Source organism: Podarcis liolepis (genome assembly GCF_965112155.1).
Source record: "Podarcis liolepis genome assembly, chromosome: 8".
NCBI lineage: Eukaryota > Metazoa > Chordata > Lepidosauria > Squamata > Lacertidae > Podarcis > Podarcis liolepis.
The window spans coordinates 42,095,120-42,117,710 of NC_139560.1; the positions used below are offsets into that span (position 1 = coordinate 42,095,120).

Sequence of the window (22,591 nt, forward strand, 5' to 3'; positions counted from 1 at the left end):
TTCGCAGTCCCTGAGCTTGGAGGGACAATTCACAGTATGCATAACTTGCTGTGACACTGTGATATGTTTTTGGAACTTAGTACATAAGTACACAGTCTGTTAATTTTGAGGCTTCAGATATTGTTGACCAAAGATGGTCAAAGTGCACAATAACTGGCTCCTGCTTCTCTAGTGTTATCCTGTTGTCCCAAGTGTCCAGGACGAATAACAGTATCAAAGAATCGTAGGCAATCCCAGCAAAAGAAGTCCGGTTGAATGTTATAGTGACATAATCACACTCCTGAAACCACAAATATCGTTTCTAGGGTTTGAAAAAAGTTTTAAGCAAAAGGTGCTTACAAATTCAACCATGCACCAAAAAGCATGGAACTTTTAGGTTCAGACATCCATCTTCACTTCCATACCATGTAAACAATAAACTTATTGTGCTGCCTTAAAGCTAGACTCCAAGCTCTTACTGTGCGGCCTCATTTACGTGTGTTGAAGAGATGCATGAGTACATGACAAACATATGTACATTGAGGAGAAACACACAGTTATGCACATTTCATAGGGCAAATTATATTTGCATTACACTTATGATGGGGGAAATAGTAATCAGACAGCAGATCAAAGTTTATAAACAATTGCAAATAGCAAAAAATGGATTAATGTGCAGGCTGTTACAGAAATAAAAAGTTGATTATACAGGCAGTATTTAAGCTAGCTTGGCAACTCTTTGGTAATGGCTAAGGGGTAGTAAAATTATAATTCCAAATATGGAGAGGAAAAGGCAACAAAAATCAGACAGACATGCATAGAACTGAATTCGTTTAAGAGGAAAGAGGGGATACAAATGTTTGTTGCTGAAAGGCAGCTTAGGTAGCTGTGAGAGCTAGAGAAAATGGAGCATGGATGTTGTCTGTTCAAAGGCAGGAGGAATGGAAAGAAGTTCTTTATTATAGGCACTTATCACAGTCACCATTTTTGTGGGCATTTTTAAAATAAAAAAAATCAGCTTTTGCTAGGCTTATATCACATACAGCATCCTATTTCTGTGAGTGAATGAGTCACTTGTTTTCTTACTTTTGTAAGTAAAACAACTTTTTATGGGGGGGGGAATGCGCTTAATGTCACTCTATATTTGGCACCTTTCAAATAAATTAGCCTGGCTCACTGTAATTAGAAAACACTTTGCAGCCATGATCCGGAAATTTTAGGTGCTGAAAGTTTTTCCTTATATGTGCCAAGCTCACCTTCTCCCACACTGTGGGAGCTTGGTTTAGGTTTCACTGTGTTGGAGGCTAAGCTGGAAGTTCTTCTAGGCGTTGGGAATGGTTGGTTGGTGGTTGGAAATGCAGTGTGTTTTATCGGCATAGTGCAGTTTCCCTTGGAGGCTGGTGCATGGCCCGTTAGGGTCAAGGTAACACTTCCAAGGTCCATCTTGACCAACCAGCCCCCCTCACACCCACCTCTTATATCAGAGGTTTTCAACCTTGGAGTCCATGGCTCCCTTAATCAACGACATTCTTTCTGCGGCACACCTGTGGGGCTTAGGAGCCCAGTTATGTCACCCCTTGCCTGCAGAGCTGGCAGCCCCTCACCCTTTTCAAACATCCTCCCTTGTGGAGTGTTCCCTCAGCCTCCTCTCCCTTCTCCTTGGGAGTTCTCCAGGCAGCAGCTGCTGCTGTCCCTGGTCTCTGAGCTGTCCCACCCACCTGCCCCAAAGAGTGGTGTCTCCCAGAGGTTGGGGGGCCCCAGCCAGGTTAGCTTTCTGAAGCCCAGGGCAAGTGTACTCAGCTGCCCCCTCCCCTTTGCAGGGCCTGATGTGCTCATGCAGAGAGAGAGAGAGAGAGAGAGAGAGAGAGAGTCATAGAGCTGGAAGGGACTCTAAGGATCATCCATTCCAACCCCCTGAATGCAGGAATACAGAGAGAGAGAGAGATTGCCAGAGTGCTCTCATTAGCCTAATATTTATTCCTTTGAAGGAACCAGATTGCATTCTTCCTTGCTATAGCTTCCCTCAAAGATCATATGCCAAACTATGTGGGAGTACAATTAAATGAGCCGGAGTGGGATGTATTTCACATCTGCTGGTTTCATTCCTACGTAGGCATAGAAAATTTCATCATTATGAATGGAGAAATAGGTCTGTTATCACTTGCTTCCATTCTAGAGCAATGAGGCAGTGCCTTTGAGCTTTGTTTCTAGAAGTGTAAAGGCAACATCTTTCTCTATCAGTATTCCCGTATTCGTTGGCTTGGGAATTACAGTGCTTGTCTTTAGCTTGGTTGTTTATTTTAAAGATTCCCTGAAGTTCCTCCATAGTGAGTGTTCAAATACTGAATTGGCATTGTGTTCTTGGGTTGTCTTGCAGCTTATAATAGGATCATATCTACAGCTCCATTTTTATCCCATTGATTTGGGGGAAGAACATATTTTTGTCCTCCCCCCTTCTCAGATTGATGGAGTGTTTATGGATTTGTAGGGCAGAAACATAGACTGAGACTATTGGTTATAGGGTTCTTAAAAAATAGGTTTCTGCTCTGGTTGCCACCCTCTAATTAACAAATGCAGTGTGCATTTTGTACGTAGAGAGAATGGTTGCTGGCAAATGGTACAGCTAGATGCCATCTTAATGAATGTATTACTAATGAGCTTTTGTAATATTAGCTCATCAACACCCTCACTGTTCCTGTCCAGTTTTAATTATGTGTGGCAATCAAACTTTGAGAAATCATTATACAAGCACTACAAAGGCCACATCGTTTTTTGGCACAGGGCATTCTGGGATGGTTCTCCCCCCCCACACACACACTTTTTACATAGCATGCAATCCATATTTGTGTTATTGCTTAGCAATTCCTGAGCTTGTCTACGTTCTAAAAAGATTTCCAAAATTCCAAATAATGAACTTTCAGGAGAACACAGAGAAATATAGTAGTGTTTGCACTTTCACGTTTGAGTGCTAGCAAAATGCCAGTAGCTAGTTGAATCATTGCACAACAGCCTGTAGGCAAGAAGTGCTATTTCTCACTGACTATAAAAACATGTATTGAAGTGCATGAGCAATATGTCTGAGTTAAAAAAAGTAATTAAATGTCACATTGAATATATTTGTATGAAAGATTTGAGGATGTCTGAGATACCAGAGAGATGTAAATTGTTTTGGTAATGTATTCATACTTGATAATAGCAGATGAATGTAGAAATAGCCATTTTGAAAAAGGGAGTGCTTATCAGTGTGCTGCTCCACATTAAACAATTGATTATGCTCAGACTAGTGTGCTAAGAATTAAGATTCCTGAGGTTTATAGAAAGATTAAAACAGAAATGGGCATTACTAAAGTTTCTTTTACAAATAACAAGCTGTATTTTGCCTGCCTGTATTGTAAGATGTGAGGAGTATATGACTCGCATGTTATATTATTGATGCATTATTTATATTTATAAGCCATGTCCTGGCCCATAGGATTCCAGGGTGTACATAAGAAAATGATTAAAAAAACAATAATTTAAACAACACTTAAAATCATACTGTGTCAATGAAAACAGTTCACCAACAGCATCAAAAATAGCCAAACTCACTCACAGACATTGTCTAAAATGCCTTTCTGAACAGATGCATTTTGTGGTCTGAATAACTTCCTTTTTCTTTTAAAAGTTTTGAGGTTGCACAGGTTGTTAGGTGGTCTCCTGTCATGTTTTAACTAGGCCCAGTTCTGGTTTAGCTCCACATACAATAATGCGGAACACATTCAAACCATTTCCAGGGTTGGAGGTAAAATAAAGCAAATAAAGATGCATGGCAGAGAGGAACAAAACAAGTCAGTTAATGGTGATGCATATTGATTGTCCTGCTGTCTTAGCAAGTTTCATCAGGTTTGAACAATAGGGAAGACTACTGTCTTGGGGAAACTGCATTCATAGGAGCCATGGCAGCATACTTCTTCTACGGGCAGAAAAACACTTCACCAATCTGGTTGCAGAAAGAATATTGGGTATTAAGGAAAACCTCACTGGATGTGCTTCCCTAGCATCCAAAGAGAAGAAAGTGTGACTCTCCTTGGTATTCATATCCTGGATTTTTCCACTGCCTGTAGCAGAGAAAGTGTGCTTACGTGTAGGCAGATGGGTGTCTGCCCTGGACTGCACTTTACAAGTGTGCCACCCAAGAAGGGAGAGTAGGAAGGAGGTACAAGTCACGCAGAATCACCACAAGCGCAATATTCAGTGACCTGGTTCCCAGACAGGAGGGATTACAAAGCACCTAAATTACATTGTGCTATAGCACCAGTAGGTGTTTCACAACAAAAGGATTGGCTTGAATCAGAAAGCAGGAATTCGGGATGGGTTGGGAGAGGATGGGAAATGCAGTAAATTTCCTCCTGAAATCATAAAACATGTCTACAGAAAACCAGTGCCAAATTGAAGCATTAATAAATTTCTTTTGGTCTCAGTTCTACTAACACATCTTGATCCATTCTGCCCCATTCCAACAGAGAGGCATTAAAAGAATTAGAAAACATTGTGACAGGATAGCTTGTTTCTAATTATATGGGTTTGGCTCCAGCCTAAGTTACAATTTCAACTAACTTAGGCCTGTGCCAGCCTGCTTGGTTTCTTCCAAACTAAAGTTTAGGAATTTGCATGACTTTGCCATGATTTATCAAGATGATTCTGTTTTCTGTGTTAACATAGGTAATTTCAGCATATAATGTGCATTCAGGTGGATCCAGAATAATAGTAGCCTTGAAGTAAAAGACTAGTAGACAATTTCTGAAGAGACATGGCTCAGATGGATGGCATAGTAGCTCATAGGATCAGGTGTTTTAATGGCATCTCCTTACTAGTGGAGGGGCACAATTACTGCACCCCCAACTCCAGTGATGGGAACAGGAGCAGCCTTTGACATGGTCCTTTGTTGATGGCATTAATTTTTATGAAATGGTTGCTTTTTTTAGAAATGGAAAAGATCCCTGCACCGAAAAATATAACTGTGGGGGGAAATGTCATTATGGAACATGTTCCACCCTACATCACTGTTTACCTATCAAAAGCTGGCTTCAGAACACAGCATAGCAATCCAAGGATCATTATAATATTCCTGAAACCTATAAAAGAGGCACAGCTTGCACTTTTTTTTTGCTTTGGAGAGAGTAGGGAAAGATGAGGAATTTCAATGGAAATTGAAGATGGATGGATTTGCCCTGCTTGCCAGACACTGAAATGGCAATAACAATAGGCCAGAACTAAAAAGTAACAGTATCATTGTAATATATATGTTTGCATTAAGTTCAATAAATCTTGCTGTAACCCTGTGAGAATTTGGCACTGTAGACCCACAATGCAGATGCAGTCCAAAAGCTGAGGCAGCTATTTGCCTAAAACCACATACTAAATTCATTGCAGAGATTAGATTTGCACCTGGGATTTCACAGATCCACCAGTTGGCCACTATACTAATATACTATAATATATTAGGTCAAGCATTGTATGTGGTATCTGAAAGTATTCTACATGTTGATTATGGTATTGATTGTTTGCTCTCTTTTCTTTTTTTCTTTTTGCAGGAGAAGCTATAGAAGGTCTTAGGGAGAGTGATTACCTTTTGATTCATTCATGCCGACAGTGGACCACAATTACAGCTCACAGTCTGGAGGAGGGACATTACGTCATAGGGCCGAAGATAGAAATTCCTGTGCATTATGCTGGTAAGTGTGGCTTTGGCTCTGAACTGCAAAATAAAGGGTGACTGAGTTGCCCACCAATTACGCCAGCTTTTTGGCTGCTTGGCAAAGGAAAGCAAAATTGACAGCAAAGGTGACTATTACTTTAACAAAATAAGTGCGGAAAAGGAGCTGTATCTCATTCCTACAAGCTGATGATACGCACCAGTATAAACTGCTAAATCGTGATTTTAACTAGGAAAGCTTCATTAGCTGCTGGAGAAAAGTGGTACAAGTCTCATGCAAAACAGTCCTCCAAAGTTGTTTTGAAAAAAGATCAGGTGCCCAACTACATCATGCCTGAAAATGTACTGAGCCACATGATAGCCTACTTATGCCTGTTCCTGGCAGCAGTGCTACGTGCTTCTGAATAAGCATGTGGACTTGGAACGGATGCCAATCAGGATCATTTTTTAAAAAACTTACTTTCTCTTGTAAACAACTATTGTTTAGTCTAACCTATGACATCGCTGCAAGTTCATGCATGCCTTCCCTTTCTGCTGAGTTCTAAGAGTTCCCTGTTGTCTGGAATAAATAGTTGTGGCCAGTCTGTTGCTTTTCCTGGGGACTTTTTTCATTTCTCTTTCTCCTTCTGTTCAAGGCTCACCAGGCCCCTTTTTAGTGCAGGGTTTTTTAAAAAAATAAAGTGACAGCTATAATTTGAAATTTCCTTAGCTGCATTTAAGCTTCCTTTCTCTTATATCTTTTTAAAACTGGGTCAAGACTGCAATTCTAATCAAAACAGTGTCCTTTTGCTTCACTGTTCCAAAAGGTCCCTTGGCCTGCAACAATGAGTGTACTGGGGCAATCAAGTCTCTGCTTAAGAAGACAAGATAGGAATGAGCCTCAGAATCACCTAGGCAGCCCTTTTGATCCTCCCATTGTGCAAGCAAGTGAACAGAGCAGGAAGTCTTCCATTAATTATAGTTAACGATAGTTCAGACAAAATGGGAAACTATAATTAATTGAAGAGTTGCATTTAGGGAGGGGCTATAAGCACATTCATAGCACAACTTACCACACTGAGTTATGATCATATGAACTCTCCCACTCATTCTTAAATAGTAGCCTCCTGTTTTCAGCAATATGTGAACTATATCTTATTTTCCTCTCCTTATAAAGGAAAAATAATTATAGGGTAGGGGTTGAAGGGACGGGGACCTGGGGTAGCGTTCCCCAACCTACTGTCCTCCAGATGTTGTTGGACTATAACTCCAATCAGCGCCAGCCAACATGGTCAGTAGTCAAGAGTGATGGGAGTTGCAGTCTCCCATCTTTAAATAAAAAGTGTTACTTAGGAACACAACTGGCAACAATAAATCCTATTAGCATTTTACAGTACTGAAATTTGCCAAAGTTACTGGTACATCTATTGTGGGGCAATCAGAGGCCAGTTTCCTACTACGTACACTCAGTGGCTCTATGGATCAGTTGGCAGGCTTTTTCTTGAGAGACTATTAGACTTTAACTGCAATTTAAAGAGTACCTCTGAGGGCCTTTATAATTTGATCACCATCTGATAATGTTACTTGTGTTTGTCATAATGTGCTCTCTCTCTCACCCAAACAACTCATTTATGAATTTAGTGATTCTGCAAGGAAACTAAAAAACAATACAGAGGTGCAATTCAGATGAGTAATATAAAAAGCAACTTCATCTTCCACATCATAGGCACTTTCTCTTCCTATCTTCAGTTTCTGAATCTTAATCCCCTGCATTATATGATAAAATTACTACAGGGAACTCATTCAAAGCAGTTACTGGTGTGCTATATTTGTTATGTGGTTCCTGAATACATTCCACTTGTAACATTTCTTTCCTTTTGCTTCCCAAACCACATCTACACCATCAGCAGAAAATAGTTGTAAAACATTGATTGCCATGGCCTTTCCTGAAGTCCCCTGGTTATGATTGCTGTGTTTTCTTCTGCTACAGTTACCAAGATTCTTTGGAGAAGTTATTAGTGTAAATAGCTTTGCTTTGTGGTGCAGATACAAATCCATGAATGGAATCTAGAAATTGAGGCTCTACCCAGTTCAGTTTAGAATGATTAAAAACAGAAGACCAGCACTACATATAATAACTTCTATACCCATGTGGAAATAAGATCAAAAGTATTGTGTATAACGTGAAGTATATATGGGATATATGCAAAAGAGTAAATATTGCAGAAGTTCAAAGGCAAGAGTTTGCTCTTGTTTGACAGCACACAGTGTCTTTTCCCAGGGTTAGTGATGCCAAGTCTGTCATCATTAAAGAGTGAAATTCTGTGTCAGGGAGTTAACCATGTTACAAAATGATTAAAGGAGCACTTGCTACTCAATATGCTTTCTGAAAGAACTGAACTTTGTTTCCTGATCCAGCTCAAGGTTGAAAATGGAGTGGATTGACTTAAGCATTTTCCGGCTTGTGTGTGCCCATGTTAGGGATTTAAGAGTGTGGTTGACCTCTTGAAAGAGCAGTCATGCATTTTTTCTGCTTGCCTCAGAAAAGCAGAAATTATACCCATGTAGAGCTTCAACATGGATCTATGCAGTGCCTGTGGTTGATGGATCCTGCTCTAGGAAGAGGAGAGAGAATATGTGTCTTGTATGCAGGCATCTTGTGACAAACTTTAAAGGGATACAAGTTCTAAATCCAGAAGAGGGAACAAGGAGTTGATAATATTGTTGCCCAGTTTGTTTGTTTTTATTAAAGTAATGTATATACACAGACCACTTCCTGTGTAAAGATCTTGAAGTATAAAATTCCAGTGAAGATAAATGTTAACATATAAAACCAAATTTATTAAAATATACATAAAATCCAAATGAAATGGATGAGTCCACTAGTTGGGATAAGCCTGAGCAAACTTACTTTAACTGTCTTTGGTATAACATTTTATTTATTTTGTACAGTTTATATACTGCTTGACTGTAAAACAACAACCCTCAAAGTGGGTTATTGCTGCATTATTCAAAGTGAGGGCAAAGTGGCTACATGTGAAGTCCAGGTTCTTCCATTGTGGCATTCAAGTGCCTTAAAATCTGACTGCCGTGGTGGTGGGGACTACAGCAAGCTCCAGGTGATCTGCTTCTTTATCTTAAGAGCTGCTAGAGGGGAAGAGAAGGAAGTTCTTCCCCAGAACCATCTCCTAGATCTCTCTGTATGTTGGGTCTTAGAATGCATACGCTAAAAAAACCCAGCCCCTTAAATCTTTTAAAACCCTTAATGTTCAGACCTTACTATAACCCTCAAACATAATTTGAGAACAAGCTTGAAGACATCCCATGGTATCTGGGCTTTCTGCCAGATGGGGGCATGCTCTGTCACAAGGCATCTAGCTCTCTTCCTACTTCTTTGCAATGAAGAGTGCCACCACGGCATCACACTTCAGTGAGATCATTTGTTTAAAGTATTAGTTTTAGGTGAGGGGAACTATTCTGCCTTATTTACAAAGAAACACACTACGGTGTGTTGCAATTCCTTGTTTACAAAGAAACACACTACAGTGTGTTGCAATTCCTTCAGCCTACAGAGTAGCTGGAACTACTGTTAGGGCATTAACCTTGCCTACAGCTCTTCTTGAAACTCTTTAGGTTTTTTTTTCCAAATTGGTGGGGGAAACCTAGCTATTCTTTAATTTAAAAACAAAACAAAACACAACCCTAAAGAATAAAGCTTACTTCTTTGTGTTGTATGGAGAGTGATAGATGCACAGTGCCTCTGAGTGCAGTGGAAATAACATGATCAGCACATGTCTTAACATGCTGCTTTTCTGAATATTTTCAAAGTTTCCCCCTGTGCAGCTATACTTGGCTAAACTTGAATGCTACTTTGTACACAGATTTGATGAGTGAAGCAGTTGAGCTGCAATGAATCATTGTCAGCTGAGCTAGTTTCTAAAAGGATTGGACTACTACTTTGGGCACACTGTGCTATGGTGTCTAGATCAAGGGAAGTAATAGTACCACTCTATTCTGCCTTGGTCAGACCATACCTGGAGTACTCTCTAGTTCTAGGCACCACAATTTAAGGAGGATATTGAGAAGCTGGAACATGTGCAGAAGAAGGCAACCAAGATGATCAAGGGTCTGGAAACCAAGCCTTAGAGGAACTTTGGAGGGAGTTGGGTATGTTTAGCATGGATAAGAAGAGACAGAGATGAGATATGATAGCCATCTTTCTATTTATCTGTACACCGGTAATCATATCATTCATTCTGATTATTCGTATTTGCCCATGCAACAGAAGCCTGTTACACCAAAATGCAAGCAAGTTAATAAGCTGCCTTGGGTGCCCTATGGGATGACCTTTGCTGAGAGGGGATGGGGGGCAGTACAACCCTGCTGATTCTCTTGGATGTCTTGTGGCTTTTGACGTTATCAGCTGAATGAGCTGTCCAGGCTGGGTGTAGGAGGCACCACTTGGCAATGGCATCAATCCTAATTAGATATGCTTTGTCCGTTCTGAGGAAACTTGTGGAAAACATAATTAAAAATAAAAGTACCAAGCAATTAAGAACAAATCTTGCTGAAGAAGAACTGGCATAGCTTCTGCAAAAATGATAAGCATAGGGGTGATCTAGTGGGCATTGTGTAATCTGGACTTTCAAAAAGCTTTTGATAAAGTCACTTGCCAAAGACTGCTGAGTAAGCTTAGCAGTCATGGAATAAAGACAGATGTTCGTCCACACATGCATTGGTGGGGACTGTTTTATGGACAACATTTTAATGGGGGGGGGGGTTAGGCAGGTGTTTGGCATTCCTAAGCAATAGATTTCCAGGCAGGCTAGAACCTTGAAGCTTTTTCTGCTTAGAAAATGCTATAGGGCAGAATGTTAAGTAGGGGACAAGTCTTTCCACCTGGGGGGAAAATGCTGGCTATGGACACAGGAATTTGGTGGTTTATTTCAGCATCGCCATGCTTCCACTGCAGATTCGTATGCATGTATATTGCTTTGGGTCTGAAGCTTCCTAGTGAGAAAAGGAGGGTAATCACTGTGCCAAATGAATAATATTTGGGTCAGGGCAAAAACTTGGCAGGGAGCTAATTGTGTGAGCCAAGGTTGCTTCCTGCAAGGATCACTTAACAGCCAAGCATAAAAGAACAAGAAGGGAGTATCTGGGCATGTGTGGGAGGAAGAGGGAGGAAGAGTGAGACCCAACAGCTGGGCTCCAGCTGGCTAGGATTGTCTTAATCCTGGAAAAAGAAAACCAGCCAATCTTGCTTCTACATTTGTCTGTTTGCTTGCCATAGTGTTTTCAAGCCTTTAACACTGCTATTAAATATAATCCCCTATTATGTAATCTGTAGGTGTCTACCTCTCCATTATCTCTTCCTCCATAGTCATTTCCAACTTTGGGCATAAAATTATAGAACTAGAAATTACCCCCTTGAGGCTACTCTTCCCCTCCCCCCACCCTCCCTTGCCGTTTTCTGGGGGTGAACTAGGAATATGTGTGCTCTTACATAGTCCCTGCTTTCTTCTAAGTGTTTCCAGGGTGGTCACATTGGAAAATGGAGCAAATGCACCCACTTTTCTGCTCTTCTGTTTCTGGAAAAGTGCTGGAGACCTTCCTTCTATTTGTCCACTCTACTTCAGAGCCTAGTACATCTGTGTACCCCAGATGTGTCAGAATGCTCTGAACCAAAGACTGCTCCAATTCCTTTCCTTTCCTTTCCTTTTAATAAGTCTGCTCAGTTCCCTTGCCTGCTCCTCACATTTCTACCCTTGCGTGTTCTTTCATTCATAAACCCTGAAGTCTCTTCCTGGAATCATTTGTCTTTTCTACTCCTTGTTATCAGACACTCCTTCATAACATTTCCTCCTTTCTTGAACTATGATTCTGACAGCAACCTGAAGGAACAGCATAGTTTGGGCGAACTCCTGGATCTAGTTCTGTCATTAGAGGCACCCGTTTCCTTGGTGGCTAAGATCAGTATAGTTTGGCTCACACACACACAGGGAACTTCTAGGTTGGATATCTGCAATGTGGGGCTACCCTTAAGCTTGATCTGGAGGCTGCAGCTGGTGCAGAGTGCAGTGGCTACATTGCTAGCTCCTTAACTTGCTAGTCTCCTTCTGGGCCAAGTTCAAGATTCTGCTACTCAAACATAAAGTCATGTCATTCATAGATAGATAGATAGATAGATAGATAGATAGATAGATAGATAGATAGATATAGATATAGACCTGGTTACTCAAGAGGCTGCCTTATCCTTTACCTCTGTTCACTCTCTGAAGCATGGCCTCCCCTCCTCTCCTCTCCTCTCCCCTTACAACTTTGTCTTCACTGGGGTTGTTTCCCCTGTTTGTAAATTGTTGTAGCAACGCAACTCTCCTCCAGCCACCTTTCAAAATCATTGGTAAAGGAGACCAGATACAGCCCTTGGATCCCAGAAATATTAATTCCACTGGGGAAGGAACTGTTTGAATTGAATGGCTGTTTCAATCTGTAATGGATTTGGGACTCCTGATGCTTTTAAAAGGCAGGCATTGAAAACACCTATGGTGTCAGGTTACGTCATACTGTTCAATGTTTGCTCAGATGTGTATGTGTGCACGCCTTGGTCTAGAGAATGCTGGTAGGAAGTGTGGTTGGAATACCTCAGTCAGCAATCTTCCCCATGGAAACGAGAAGCGCTTCATGTCTGGGAGTCAGTGCCAGGCACGTCAGCCTGGCCTATTAAAGCAACTGACATCATAGATTTCTCGGACTGTGACTGAATTGTGGTACTAGGCAGCGGCTGTTGCTGAACTGAGGCTCACTGCTTAGCAGTTCATTGCGAACAAATACCTATTGTGTGCATTACACATAATGTACAATCACTGAAAAGTCATCTATAATGCTAAAGCATTTTCTCTATGCATTGTGGGGAGAGGGGGGGGGCTCCTTCACTGCAAGAAACCAGAAAAATCGAAGTAGTCTGAAAGCAGACCGGAACAGATGCACTGTTCGTTCTCAATTAACCTGGATTTATTTAAAGTGTCTGAGTACTAATAATCTTCTTGCTAGTATAGCAAAACACTACCTGCATCGCTCTCTATGTAGTGTGAGAGAGCCAGGGGAAAGTGCATGATCCATTGTCTCTAACAGTTGCAAATAACAGATGGCAGCATAATGTGATTCCGTATGAATCCTAAGCACTTTGGCCTTTTATAAATTAGGATTTATCAAAGAGCCTGCTCTTTCCAGACAAGTGTTGGTGACCCACTGACTATAAAAGTGCACCTTGCAACTTAATAGCTTTTCTTTCACACAATTGGCTTCCTGGCCAGACTGAAACCTTAGCAGGAAAAGGATTCTTTTAACATGAAAGCAATTTTGTGAATTTATTAGCAAAATTATTCATCTCTACTGAACTTCTCCTCCTCCTTCTTCTTTTCATTTGATTGATTGATTTTTAAATGCTAACTTGTATTACTTTCCTTCAGGGCAAGGACATCAGCCCCGTGACCTTCCAAAAGTTGTTGGACTACAACTTCCATCATCCCAAGCAATTGGTCATACTGACTGGGGCTGATAGGAGTTGTAGTCCTGCAAGACCTGAAGGATCACAGGTCCCCCATCCTTGCTATATAGAACAATATCTCTGGCTATGGAATTAAGGGCTAACATAATTAGTAGGGGGTTGGTTCATATTTGATGACCTTGATGTGTTGCTCACCTTTGATTTCTCAGCAGGGCTGCACTCATGCAGAGGTGCTGATGTACATGGGGACAAAACATGATGCCTACACTCACATTATCACCAGCAACTCTTTACCTCTGTGCTATCCAGGGCTTAGATCCAGAACCTGTCCTGGGAGACCAGGGTTCAAATCCCCCACCCTGTGAAGAAGATCATACGGGGACTTTGGGCCAGTCACTCTCCCTCAGCATAACCTACCTCACAGGGTTGTTGCAAAGATAAAATGGATCTAACCTTTGAGATGGATCATGCAGCTAATGGAGGAATGTGCACAATTCATTTCCTTTACTCCTCTTATTGGCAACTTGCCCCTACACCCCCAGCTTTGGGGCCTAAGTTTCAGCAAGTGTAGCTTACTCCTTCTAAAAAAAGTTAAACCACTAGTTCTACAACTGATCCATTGCTGTCTATCAAGTTTCTTTAAACTAGACATTGGATACATTTTTTGTTTGCCGTCTTTGTCTCCATCTGCTTGGAAAAGCCACATGTATTTTACATAAATGAACTACAGTGGTACCTCTGGTTACGTACTTAATTCGTTCCGGAGGTTCATTCTTAACCTGAAACTGTTCTTAACCTGAAGCACCACTTTAGCTAATGGGGCCTCCCACTGCTGCTGCGCCGCCGGAGCACGATTTCTGTTCTCATCCTGAAGCAAAGTTCTTAACCTGAGGTACTATTTCTGGGTTAATGGAGTCTGTAACCTGAAGCGCCTGTAACCCGAGGTACCACTGTATTGGAGATTTTTCTTTTAAGGTTCTCCTTTTGTAGTGTAATTTGGTTTTGTTGCTCTGATTCCCTTCAGTTTTACGCAAGTGCTATGACAAGTCAAAAGGGACAGCACAGTTTGTATCCTAAAGCGACACACAGAAAATTGCTTACTGGAGAATGTAGATTATTCCAAGTAAGAGTGAGCTAATATTGGGAAGGGATGATGATGATTTTAAATGCATCACTGACACCATGATAAATGTTTTCAGCTCGTACGGGTTAAGCAGCATTTGCTTAAAATAAACTCCTGAGCAGCTAGAGGAACTCTAGCATTCTTTTGCTTCTGAGCCTACCCTTGTGACTTGTAAAATAGAATGGCATGTTTCTCCACCAAACTGCTGCGACCGTCTAATTCTGTATAAGCTTCAGGGATATTGCATTCCTTCTTGCTCTTGGTTTCAGTATCAAAGAAACACCAAACAGAATAACTTGAATTATAAGAGTTCTATTTCTATTTGCAGTAAAAAATGAAATAAAATATGGATGCAAGGGGCAAAAGATAGTGTATGAAGGTCAGGGAAATCGGAGAGGTACCAGTGACTTGATGAGCAACACAAACAGAAATAGGAGTTTCGAAAATAGAAAAAAATTTTGTAGTTCTCATTTCATATTATATTTCATGGACCTGAAGTCAGGTGACTATATGACTGCTGGCAACCCCTGTCTTTCTGGCAATTGCCCCCCCCCTTTCAAAATATGAGCGCACATAATGTTGTTGTTCTTATTGGACACTGCTGGGGAAGTTCCAGCACCTGATAGCCACACCTGGTTAGGCCCTAAGGGTCTATTTCCCCTGTATTTCTACTATGGTACCCACCGTGTCATTTCTGTAATGTTTAACTGCGTTTGAAAAAGCCCATCAAATGCATGTAAAGGAGCAACCATTGTGATGTTCAGGTGTGCTTCTTAGGTGCCATTGGATTCCTTAATGTTTTTCAGACATTACCAAAAAGACACAATCGGACTCCAATGAAAATATTGAGGTATTGTCATGGACTGGTTGGATACAGAGGAATGGTAGAAGGAACCAGCCTGGGAAGAAGGCTCAGAGCCTGGGGATTGGTGGTGGGACAACAATGAGCGGTCAGAGGGAGAAGACTGAGGGGGAGGAGGTGTTGGAAGCTGAAGAGTTAACGTGAGGAGGGAGAGTCTGTGGCAGGGAGTAGTCTTGAATCAGCAATAGAAGTGAAACCAAGAAAGTGGGATGTGGGAGGCCAAGAGACAGAGATCATTAAAGTGGGTGAAGAAGCACAGGTGTCCCCCACTCCTGCTGCAACAAGATCTCCCTTCCCCCTGGTCTCCCCAGGACCAAAAGAGGCATGAAGTGGGAGGAGCAGAGACAGACCCACAGATGCAGTCTCAGATTGCTTGAGAAAAACCCACTTAGGTCTTCAGTCTCCACAGCTGCCTTGGAGGGACAAGGCCTACTGAAGAAGAATTTCTGTACTCATTCGGCCTGGCACTCCTGTGTGGATCCTGTTTCTTCTAATAAATAGTTAACTTCACTTACTCAGTGTGATTTGCTGCTGTCTCACTCCTGAAAGGAATCTACCCTTTTCAGCCGTGCAGTCCTCAAATGTAACCTTAAGGTTTAGAAAAGAGCAGAGGAAATTTTATATAAGTGTTCCAAATTGGATCAGTGACAAACTCTTGCAGAGGAATGTGCTCAGTGGTCTGTAATGAAAAAGAATTATAATTAAAATAATTGCCTTATTTCTCATGTATTAATTTTTTCTATGTTAAGCTGCATCCTCAGACTTTTTTGGTGCTGCTCCTGGTAATTAGCAAGGGGCATTCATGGAGGTAACACCCATATTCTAGTAATTGTTCTATTCCTATATATAGCAAAGTATCTCTTAGACTGCTGATCCTATGTTTAATTTTTTTAAAATGATATTTATTAAGGTTTCAAAGAAAAATATTACATAAATAAAAAGAAAAGAAAAAAAGACAGAAATAAGAATAAAAGAAAAATACAAAATACAAAAAAAGATAAAAAACACTTAAAGAAATACATCAATATTTCCACCTTACATTCATTTCCTTGTTTCCCTGACCTCCTCACACCTCCCTTTTTTGTATTCCAATTCAGTTAATTAATTCAGCAATTTCTTTCCCTCTTTGTTTTTATCTTAATCCTTTAACTTAATATATTATAACTTTGGATTCTCACCTGTTAATAATCCATTTTTACATACACCTTTATAACATTGCTGCTTAAACCACTTAACTTCATTCTGACATCATTCTAACATTCATTAATTTTGCAATATTTCTGTAAATAATCTTTAAATTTCTTCCAATCTTCTTCCACCGACTCTTCTCCCTGGTCTCGGATTCTGCCAGTCATTTCCGCCAATTCCATGTAGTCCATCACCTTCATCTGCCACTCTTCCAGAGTGGGTAGATCTTGTGTCTTCCAATACTTTGCAATAAGTATTCTTGCTGCTGTTGTGGCACACATAAAGAAAGTTCTGTCCTTCTTTGGCACCATTTGGCCGACCATGCCCAGGAGAAAGGCCTCTGGTTTCTTCAGAAAGGTATATTTAAATACCCTTTTCATTTCATTATAAATCATCTCCCAGAAAGCCTTAATCCTTGGGCACGTCCACCAAAGGTGAAAGAATGTACCTTCAGTCTCTTTACATTTCCAACATTTATTATCGGGCAAATGATAGATTTTTGCAAGCTTGACTGGTGTCATGTACCACCTGTATATCATTTTCATAATATTCTCTCTTAAGGCATTACATGCCGTAAACTTCATACCTGTGGTCCATAACTGTTCCCAGTCAGCCATCATTATGTTATGTCCAACATCTTGTGCCCATTTAATCATAGCAGATTTCACCGTTTCATCCTGTGTATTCCATTTCAACAGCAAGTTATACAACTTTGACAAAATCTGCTGATCCCATATTTAAATGGTTCGGATATTTATTTCTCTTTGACTGTGTGACCCCAGTGGAATACCATGTGCCTGTTGCAGAGAGCTTCATACAAATGTGCCTTCTCAGAGTGAAGGATACTTCCGAGAACTTGCAATAGTAGACAATACCTTAGGCTGCCCGAGTTATCTCTCTGATGCTTTATCTTGTCATATTTGTCTGAGTAACGGTGAATCCTTAATGGATCGTCTTAAGTGGCTAATGTCAGGAAGGTTAGTCTTCTAACTTTTAACAAGAGAAGCATAATGCAATTTCAAAATGAAAGCTTTACTCATACAACATATCAGTGCTCTTTGTTCAGTTAGTAATTTTAAACTATATACAATATGATATCCTTTCCTTTCAAAGCAAATTTGGGTTTAATCTTTATATTCATTTATCTTGCACTTCTCATCTTTTAAAAATTAAAATGCAAGTTCTCCCCCCCCCCCATCAGCTGACTATCAAAAGCAGTGAAGTGCTTGCTCATAAAAATTTGAATGGGAAAGTTTCCCAGAAAATGTTCTGTTGCTGTGAATTGGTGGATATAGGATTGGGCTTGCTTGCTTTTTAGTTTGGTTTACATAGTGAAGTATGAGGTGTGAATTTTATGTGCCATATGAATAAATGAATCATTACATGGTGGAACTAATTATTTGTTCTAAAGTTAAATTATTTGTCCTATGGTTAAGTTGGGATACTTTTTAAAAGGGTTCAGAATGCTCTTTTGTTTCTATACATTGCACAATCTGTGTTTAGTATGACTTATAAACATCCAGTGCCATGAAACCTTTTGTTCATGCTTTAGATTTGAGGGGGGGGGTAGTTTTGTGTTTGTTGTTTTGTTATTAACCAACCCAGAAATAGAGGCATTAAGGCACCATGAAAAGTTCTCCAGGGGTCTGGTTTTGGGGGATGAATGGAAAGGGGAAGCGATAGCTTGGAGCACTGCTGAGCCCAAATTTAAACTTGTTAAGAAGCCTAATTTTAAACATGTGATTAGCAGAGGCTGAAGAGATTTAGAAGTTGGCAAGCAATCAAAGTAGAAAAAGTACTAGAAGTTTCATTTTTTTAATTTTGATGTACAGATGAGGTAATACAGCCCCACAATTAAGTGTGGGGAGGGGAGAGCACCAGCTGTGGAATGCTAATGTAGGAAATGTAACTTGGAAAATGATCAAAAATACTGAAAACAAGTGACTATAGTATTGTGATGGTCAAAATGTATTCACTTAACATTTAGTATTAAGCATTCATAATATAGTGCCTAATCCTACATCTGTTTTTTCTCTGAAGTGAGGACTGGATGATCTTTGTGGTCCCTTCCAGCTCTACAGTTCTATGTGTCCAATAAAGCTTCCTCCCAAGTAACTGTACATAGGAATGTGCCATTCCCTTAAATAAGGGCAGAGCAGTAGATTTTCCTGGCTCAGAAAAGTGACTGTTTTGTGCATCAAAATCCAGCCCGAGTTAGTTGTACACAAGGTTGAATTCTGGGATGCTGTTTCATGGTGTTTTACCTTGACATCAAAAGATTGCTTTAGGGATTCATCTTATTTCTCTAAAATATTTGTGCTCAAAATGGCTCTCAAAAGCAAAAAATAAAAATTAAGGCAGCAACATTTAATCAATTTTCATTTCCCACTACAGTCAAACCTCGTTCTGCGTCCTCCTCTGGGAAGATCCGTGGCAAACCCGGAAGTACCGGAATGGGTTACTTCCGGGTTCGCCACTCGAGCATGCACAGAAGTGCTAAATCGTGCATGCGCAGACACAGCACTTCGATGAGCATCATTTTCAGGTTGCGGCGGGACCTCCAGAACGGATCCCCTCATAACCCGAGGTTCCACTGTAGTTGGAGAGCAGCAACAGGAAAAGGCTATGTTGCTCTCATGTCTTGCTTGTGGGGCTTCCCGCAAGCTGGACTAAATAAGGCCCTGAGTCTGATCCAGCAGAGATCCTCTTAAATTCTATGATGAAGAGACTAATATAATGCATTTATATATATATATAAATTTATATTGACAAACGGATGCCTTGATTGATCAGGAAGTTTGTGTTATAGATATAGACATATATAGATATATCATTGTTTTTCCCAGCATGCACACTTGTTTGATCAACCCAGGGCTCAAGACAATTGACCAAGGTTTTTTTTAAAAAAATGAGATGATAGCACTAATCTAAATATATGTATAAAGAGATTTCCTTTAAAAAACAAGACCTAGAACAGTAGCAAATCATGATCAAGAAGACACCCCTCCTCTTAGCTATACAAGGCCTTTCCAACCATGTGGTGCTTAGCAGTTTTGTCTAAAGTGTGTCTAAAAATCAGCAAGCGGAGGTGGGGCCATCACTGAGAGGGTCCTGCTCTGTACTGTTGATCTCTCCTATAGAAGGTTCCCAGATCAGCATTATTGAAGATGACCTCCCATGTGGACCTACACAGGAAGAGGTACACTTGCCAAATGCAGCTTAGTGGCTTTGTCATGGCAGGTAGAAGGCGACCAAAACAGGGAATATGTGGTGTTTAAGAGAGACTTAGGTTTACTCCCCTGTATCCCTTCCCTTCATTCCTTGACATGCTGCTGTCACAAGATTTCCTCTCCAATTACCTCAAGGGTAACTTGGTGAAAATTGGTTGCAGTAAGCTCCTTTTCTTGTAATATAGTTTCAAGTCTTTGTTCCCCAGAATTCTTCACCAGGCAATATTTTATCCACAGCAAGAAGTAGTAGGATGAATAAAAATGAGGCTAGATGTTGAAGCCATGAAGTCACCCTATAGGTTCCACTTAAGGATACCATGCTCACTGGAAAGACAGATCGTGAAGCTGAGGCTCCAATACTTTGGCCACCTCATGAGAAGAGAAGACTCCCTGGAAAAGACCCTGATGTTGGGAAAGATGGAGGGCACAAGGAGAAGGGGACGACAGAGGACGAGATGGTTGGATAGTGTTCTCGAAGCTACCAGCATGAGTCTGACTAAACTGCGGGAGGCAGTGGAAGACAGAAGTGCCTGGCGTGCTCTGGTCCATGGGGTCACGAAGAGTCGGACACGACTAAACGACTAAATAACAACAAGGATACCATTGCTCTGAAATTTTTTGCTGCAACAATTATGGAATTGAATGACATAACCCCACATTGTATTGAAATATTATTCAGATAAGATAGTGTTCTGCCTTTTCAGAATAAAAACTTTTCGCCTCTTACCTCATTCAGGTCTGGTTCTCATCCTTCCCCTCTTCTTTGAAATCCTTTAGTCATTGCTGGAAGCAGCTCAGCCAGTTCTCAGTACATTTTGCAAAATAGGGCTGAGTTCAGCCATAAATCACCAACATTTCTTTATTTCATTTAAAAAAAAAGTGTGTGCCCTGTTTGCTCTTCAATGTTTCTATTGCCAGGGTACCTTGCAGACTCCTTGGGGAGAAAGGGCAGGACATAAATCCAATAAATAAAATAATAAAAGAAGGGTGATGTTAAAAACTGCAGATAACCTTTACCGTTTCAGTTTATGAAAGCACACAAAGTCAAGTTAAAAACCAATGCAGATAAATTAAAAAGTTTGGGAGAGTAAGCAGGTTTTGACCTGGTGCCAAAAATATAGTAAATTAGGCGCCTGGTAAGAGGAATCATTTGTTACTACTGTTAACAAGGCCCCCTCTCCTCTTCCCACCTACCTAACCTCAGAAGGTGTTAGCAGACAGGGAAGAACCTCCAGAGATTTTTTTCAATATACAGACAGGCTCAGGTAGAAGAAAATGGAAGAATTTAATGCCAAGGAGGCTGATAGCCAACCACCATGGTACTTTTTGGGGGGCAGGGGGTTACATTTAGCTCTACAAGGTACTTTAGGAACTGAAGTTAAGGTTTGCTGTCTGAAAAGCTACATAGTTGAAACAGGTATGTTTGGTAGGTATGACAACCTTACAGTACAGTTATTCCAAGGTATTCCGTACAGGTGTAAGTGGGCTCATGTGCTTTCAAACTCTTAATGCAATCCAATAGTTACATCCTGCTTTTTAGTATGCCCAAAACTTCAGCCAAGCATCTACACCTGCCAAGTATCGCAGGCTTATTTCCCTATGCACAACTTATGTTCCACCACACAGAGGGTGGGCAAGTATTTGTGCTCCCCCTTCCCCCACTCCTTTGGAATGGCTTTAATTAAACATTTCCAGATTGATGATGATCCATATTCCCACCTCCTCCAGAGTTTTCTCGAAGCCATCACTTTAATCAGTTTTAATTATAAGGATGTTCCTCCTCATCTTCTCACCCTTAATTGTCTGCTGTTCTCTTGCTTTTTATTTTTAATTTGTGCAGTTTCACTTCAGCAAAATGGTGCAAACAGTAGTAAGTTGTAAGTATCCAAAGAATAGGACTTACTTAGGATAGCAGCCTTCTGCTGCTGCCTATTTGTGGTTGTAGAACAGGTGTGGAGAACCTGTGACCCATGGACCAAATTTGGTTCTCCAGGCTGTTTCAGCCATGCCACACTTGCCTGCCCTACACCTGATGTCATATTTTATTAAGTATGGAACCAACAAATCTGAAGTTCAGCTGAAAGGGGCTTTACAGACAATGTATGTTGGCAGTGGCTGAAAAGCCTCTTCTGCAGCACTTCCCATTGACAGATGTCAATTATCTGGCATCATTATCACATCAGATGATTCACTTGTCACAGTTGGCCCCATGGAAATGTGGAGTGTGGGGAGATTAAAAAATCTGTCTTGGAGGTGGGAAACAATTTCAGCTCATCATTACTCTCCACCTGCTGTGGGGAAGCTTTTTGGTCCAGCAAGCCAGATTCTTATCTCGCCCCACCCACCCTGGCCACTAACTGAAATGTACTGCTGTGCTCAGGAGCAGCATCAGAGGGAGGCCTCGAGTAATTGTATGTATTTGGGGCAGGCGTGGTCTCATGGCAGTCACTAGGCGAGGGAGCAGTGTTGGTCGTCAGGCCCACTGTGGGGCCAAGTTAGGAGGTGGAGTCACTGTAGCAGAGAGATGCTGCAGGGCAGAATCCTGCTAGCAACAGCCAACCCTCCTAGTGCTTACCTCTCCAGCTTTAGAAGAAAGGTCCTTACTACTTCCTAACCATAGGCTCCCTCAGTTTAGTTAATTGGGCAAAAGCCATCAGGAGGAGCAACAGGAAGCAAGTAATTAGACCAAAGGCACCAGGAGCAGGCTTGAATTAAAGAGATTATTTCCCTGAAATTGCACTTTGCCGGGCTGCACTGGTCATAAAAGACACAGTTCATCTGAGGACACTTTAGGGCAATCGCTTTTAAAATGTAATGATAAAAACAGTTGCGCTAAACATATTCCAAAGAAATTAATCAATATGGACTTCTCCCTTCTCCATAGAAAGAAATGTCTGACATGTGATTGCCAGGCTTCCTTCAGTGTTAAGCCAATAAAATAATATGCCATTAATTAGAGACAGTTTCAGTATGTTATTTAGCTTAATTTTTACTGTCTCTTCTGCTCTCTTTCCTGTAGTGATTT

The 22,591-nt window shown here is 40.9% G+C and overlaps 1 protein-coding gene across 5 annotated transcripts in view; it reads left to right on the plus strand.

The window, feature by feature from the left end:
* The window catches only part of GAREM1 (GRB2 associated regulator of MAPK1 subtype 1), a 71,852-nt gene that overhangs the window by 14,829 nt on the left and 34,432 nt on the right, over positions 1 to 22,591 (plus strand). For all 5 annotated transcript variants that reach the window (XM_083517706.1, XM_083517703.1, XM_083517704.1 and 2 more), the window contains one exon: positions 5,553 to 5,693. In XM_083517706.1, coding sequence (XP_083373832.1) covers positions 5,688 to 5,693 — 6 coding nt within the window. In that variant the 5' untranslated portion in view covers positions 5,553 to 5,687. The remainder of the gene's footprint in view (positions 1 to 5,552; positions 5,694 to 22,591) is intronic.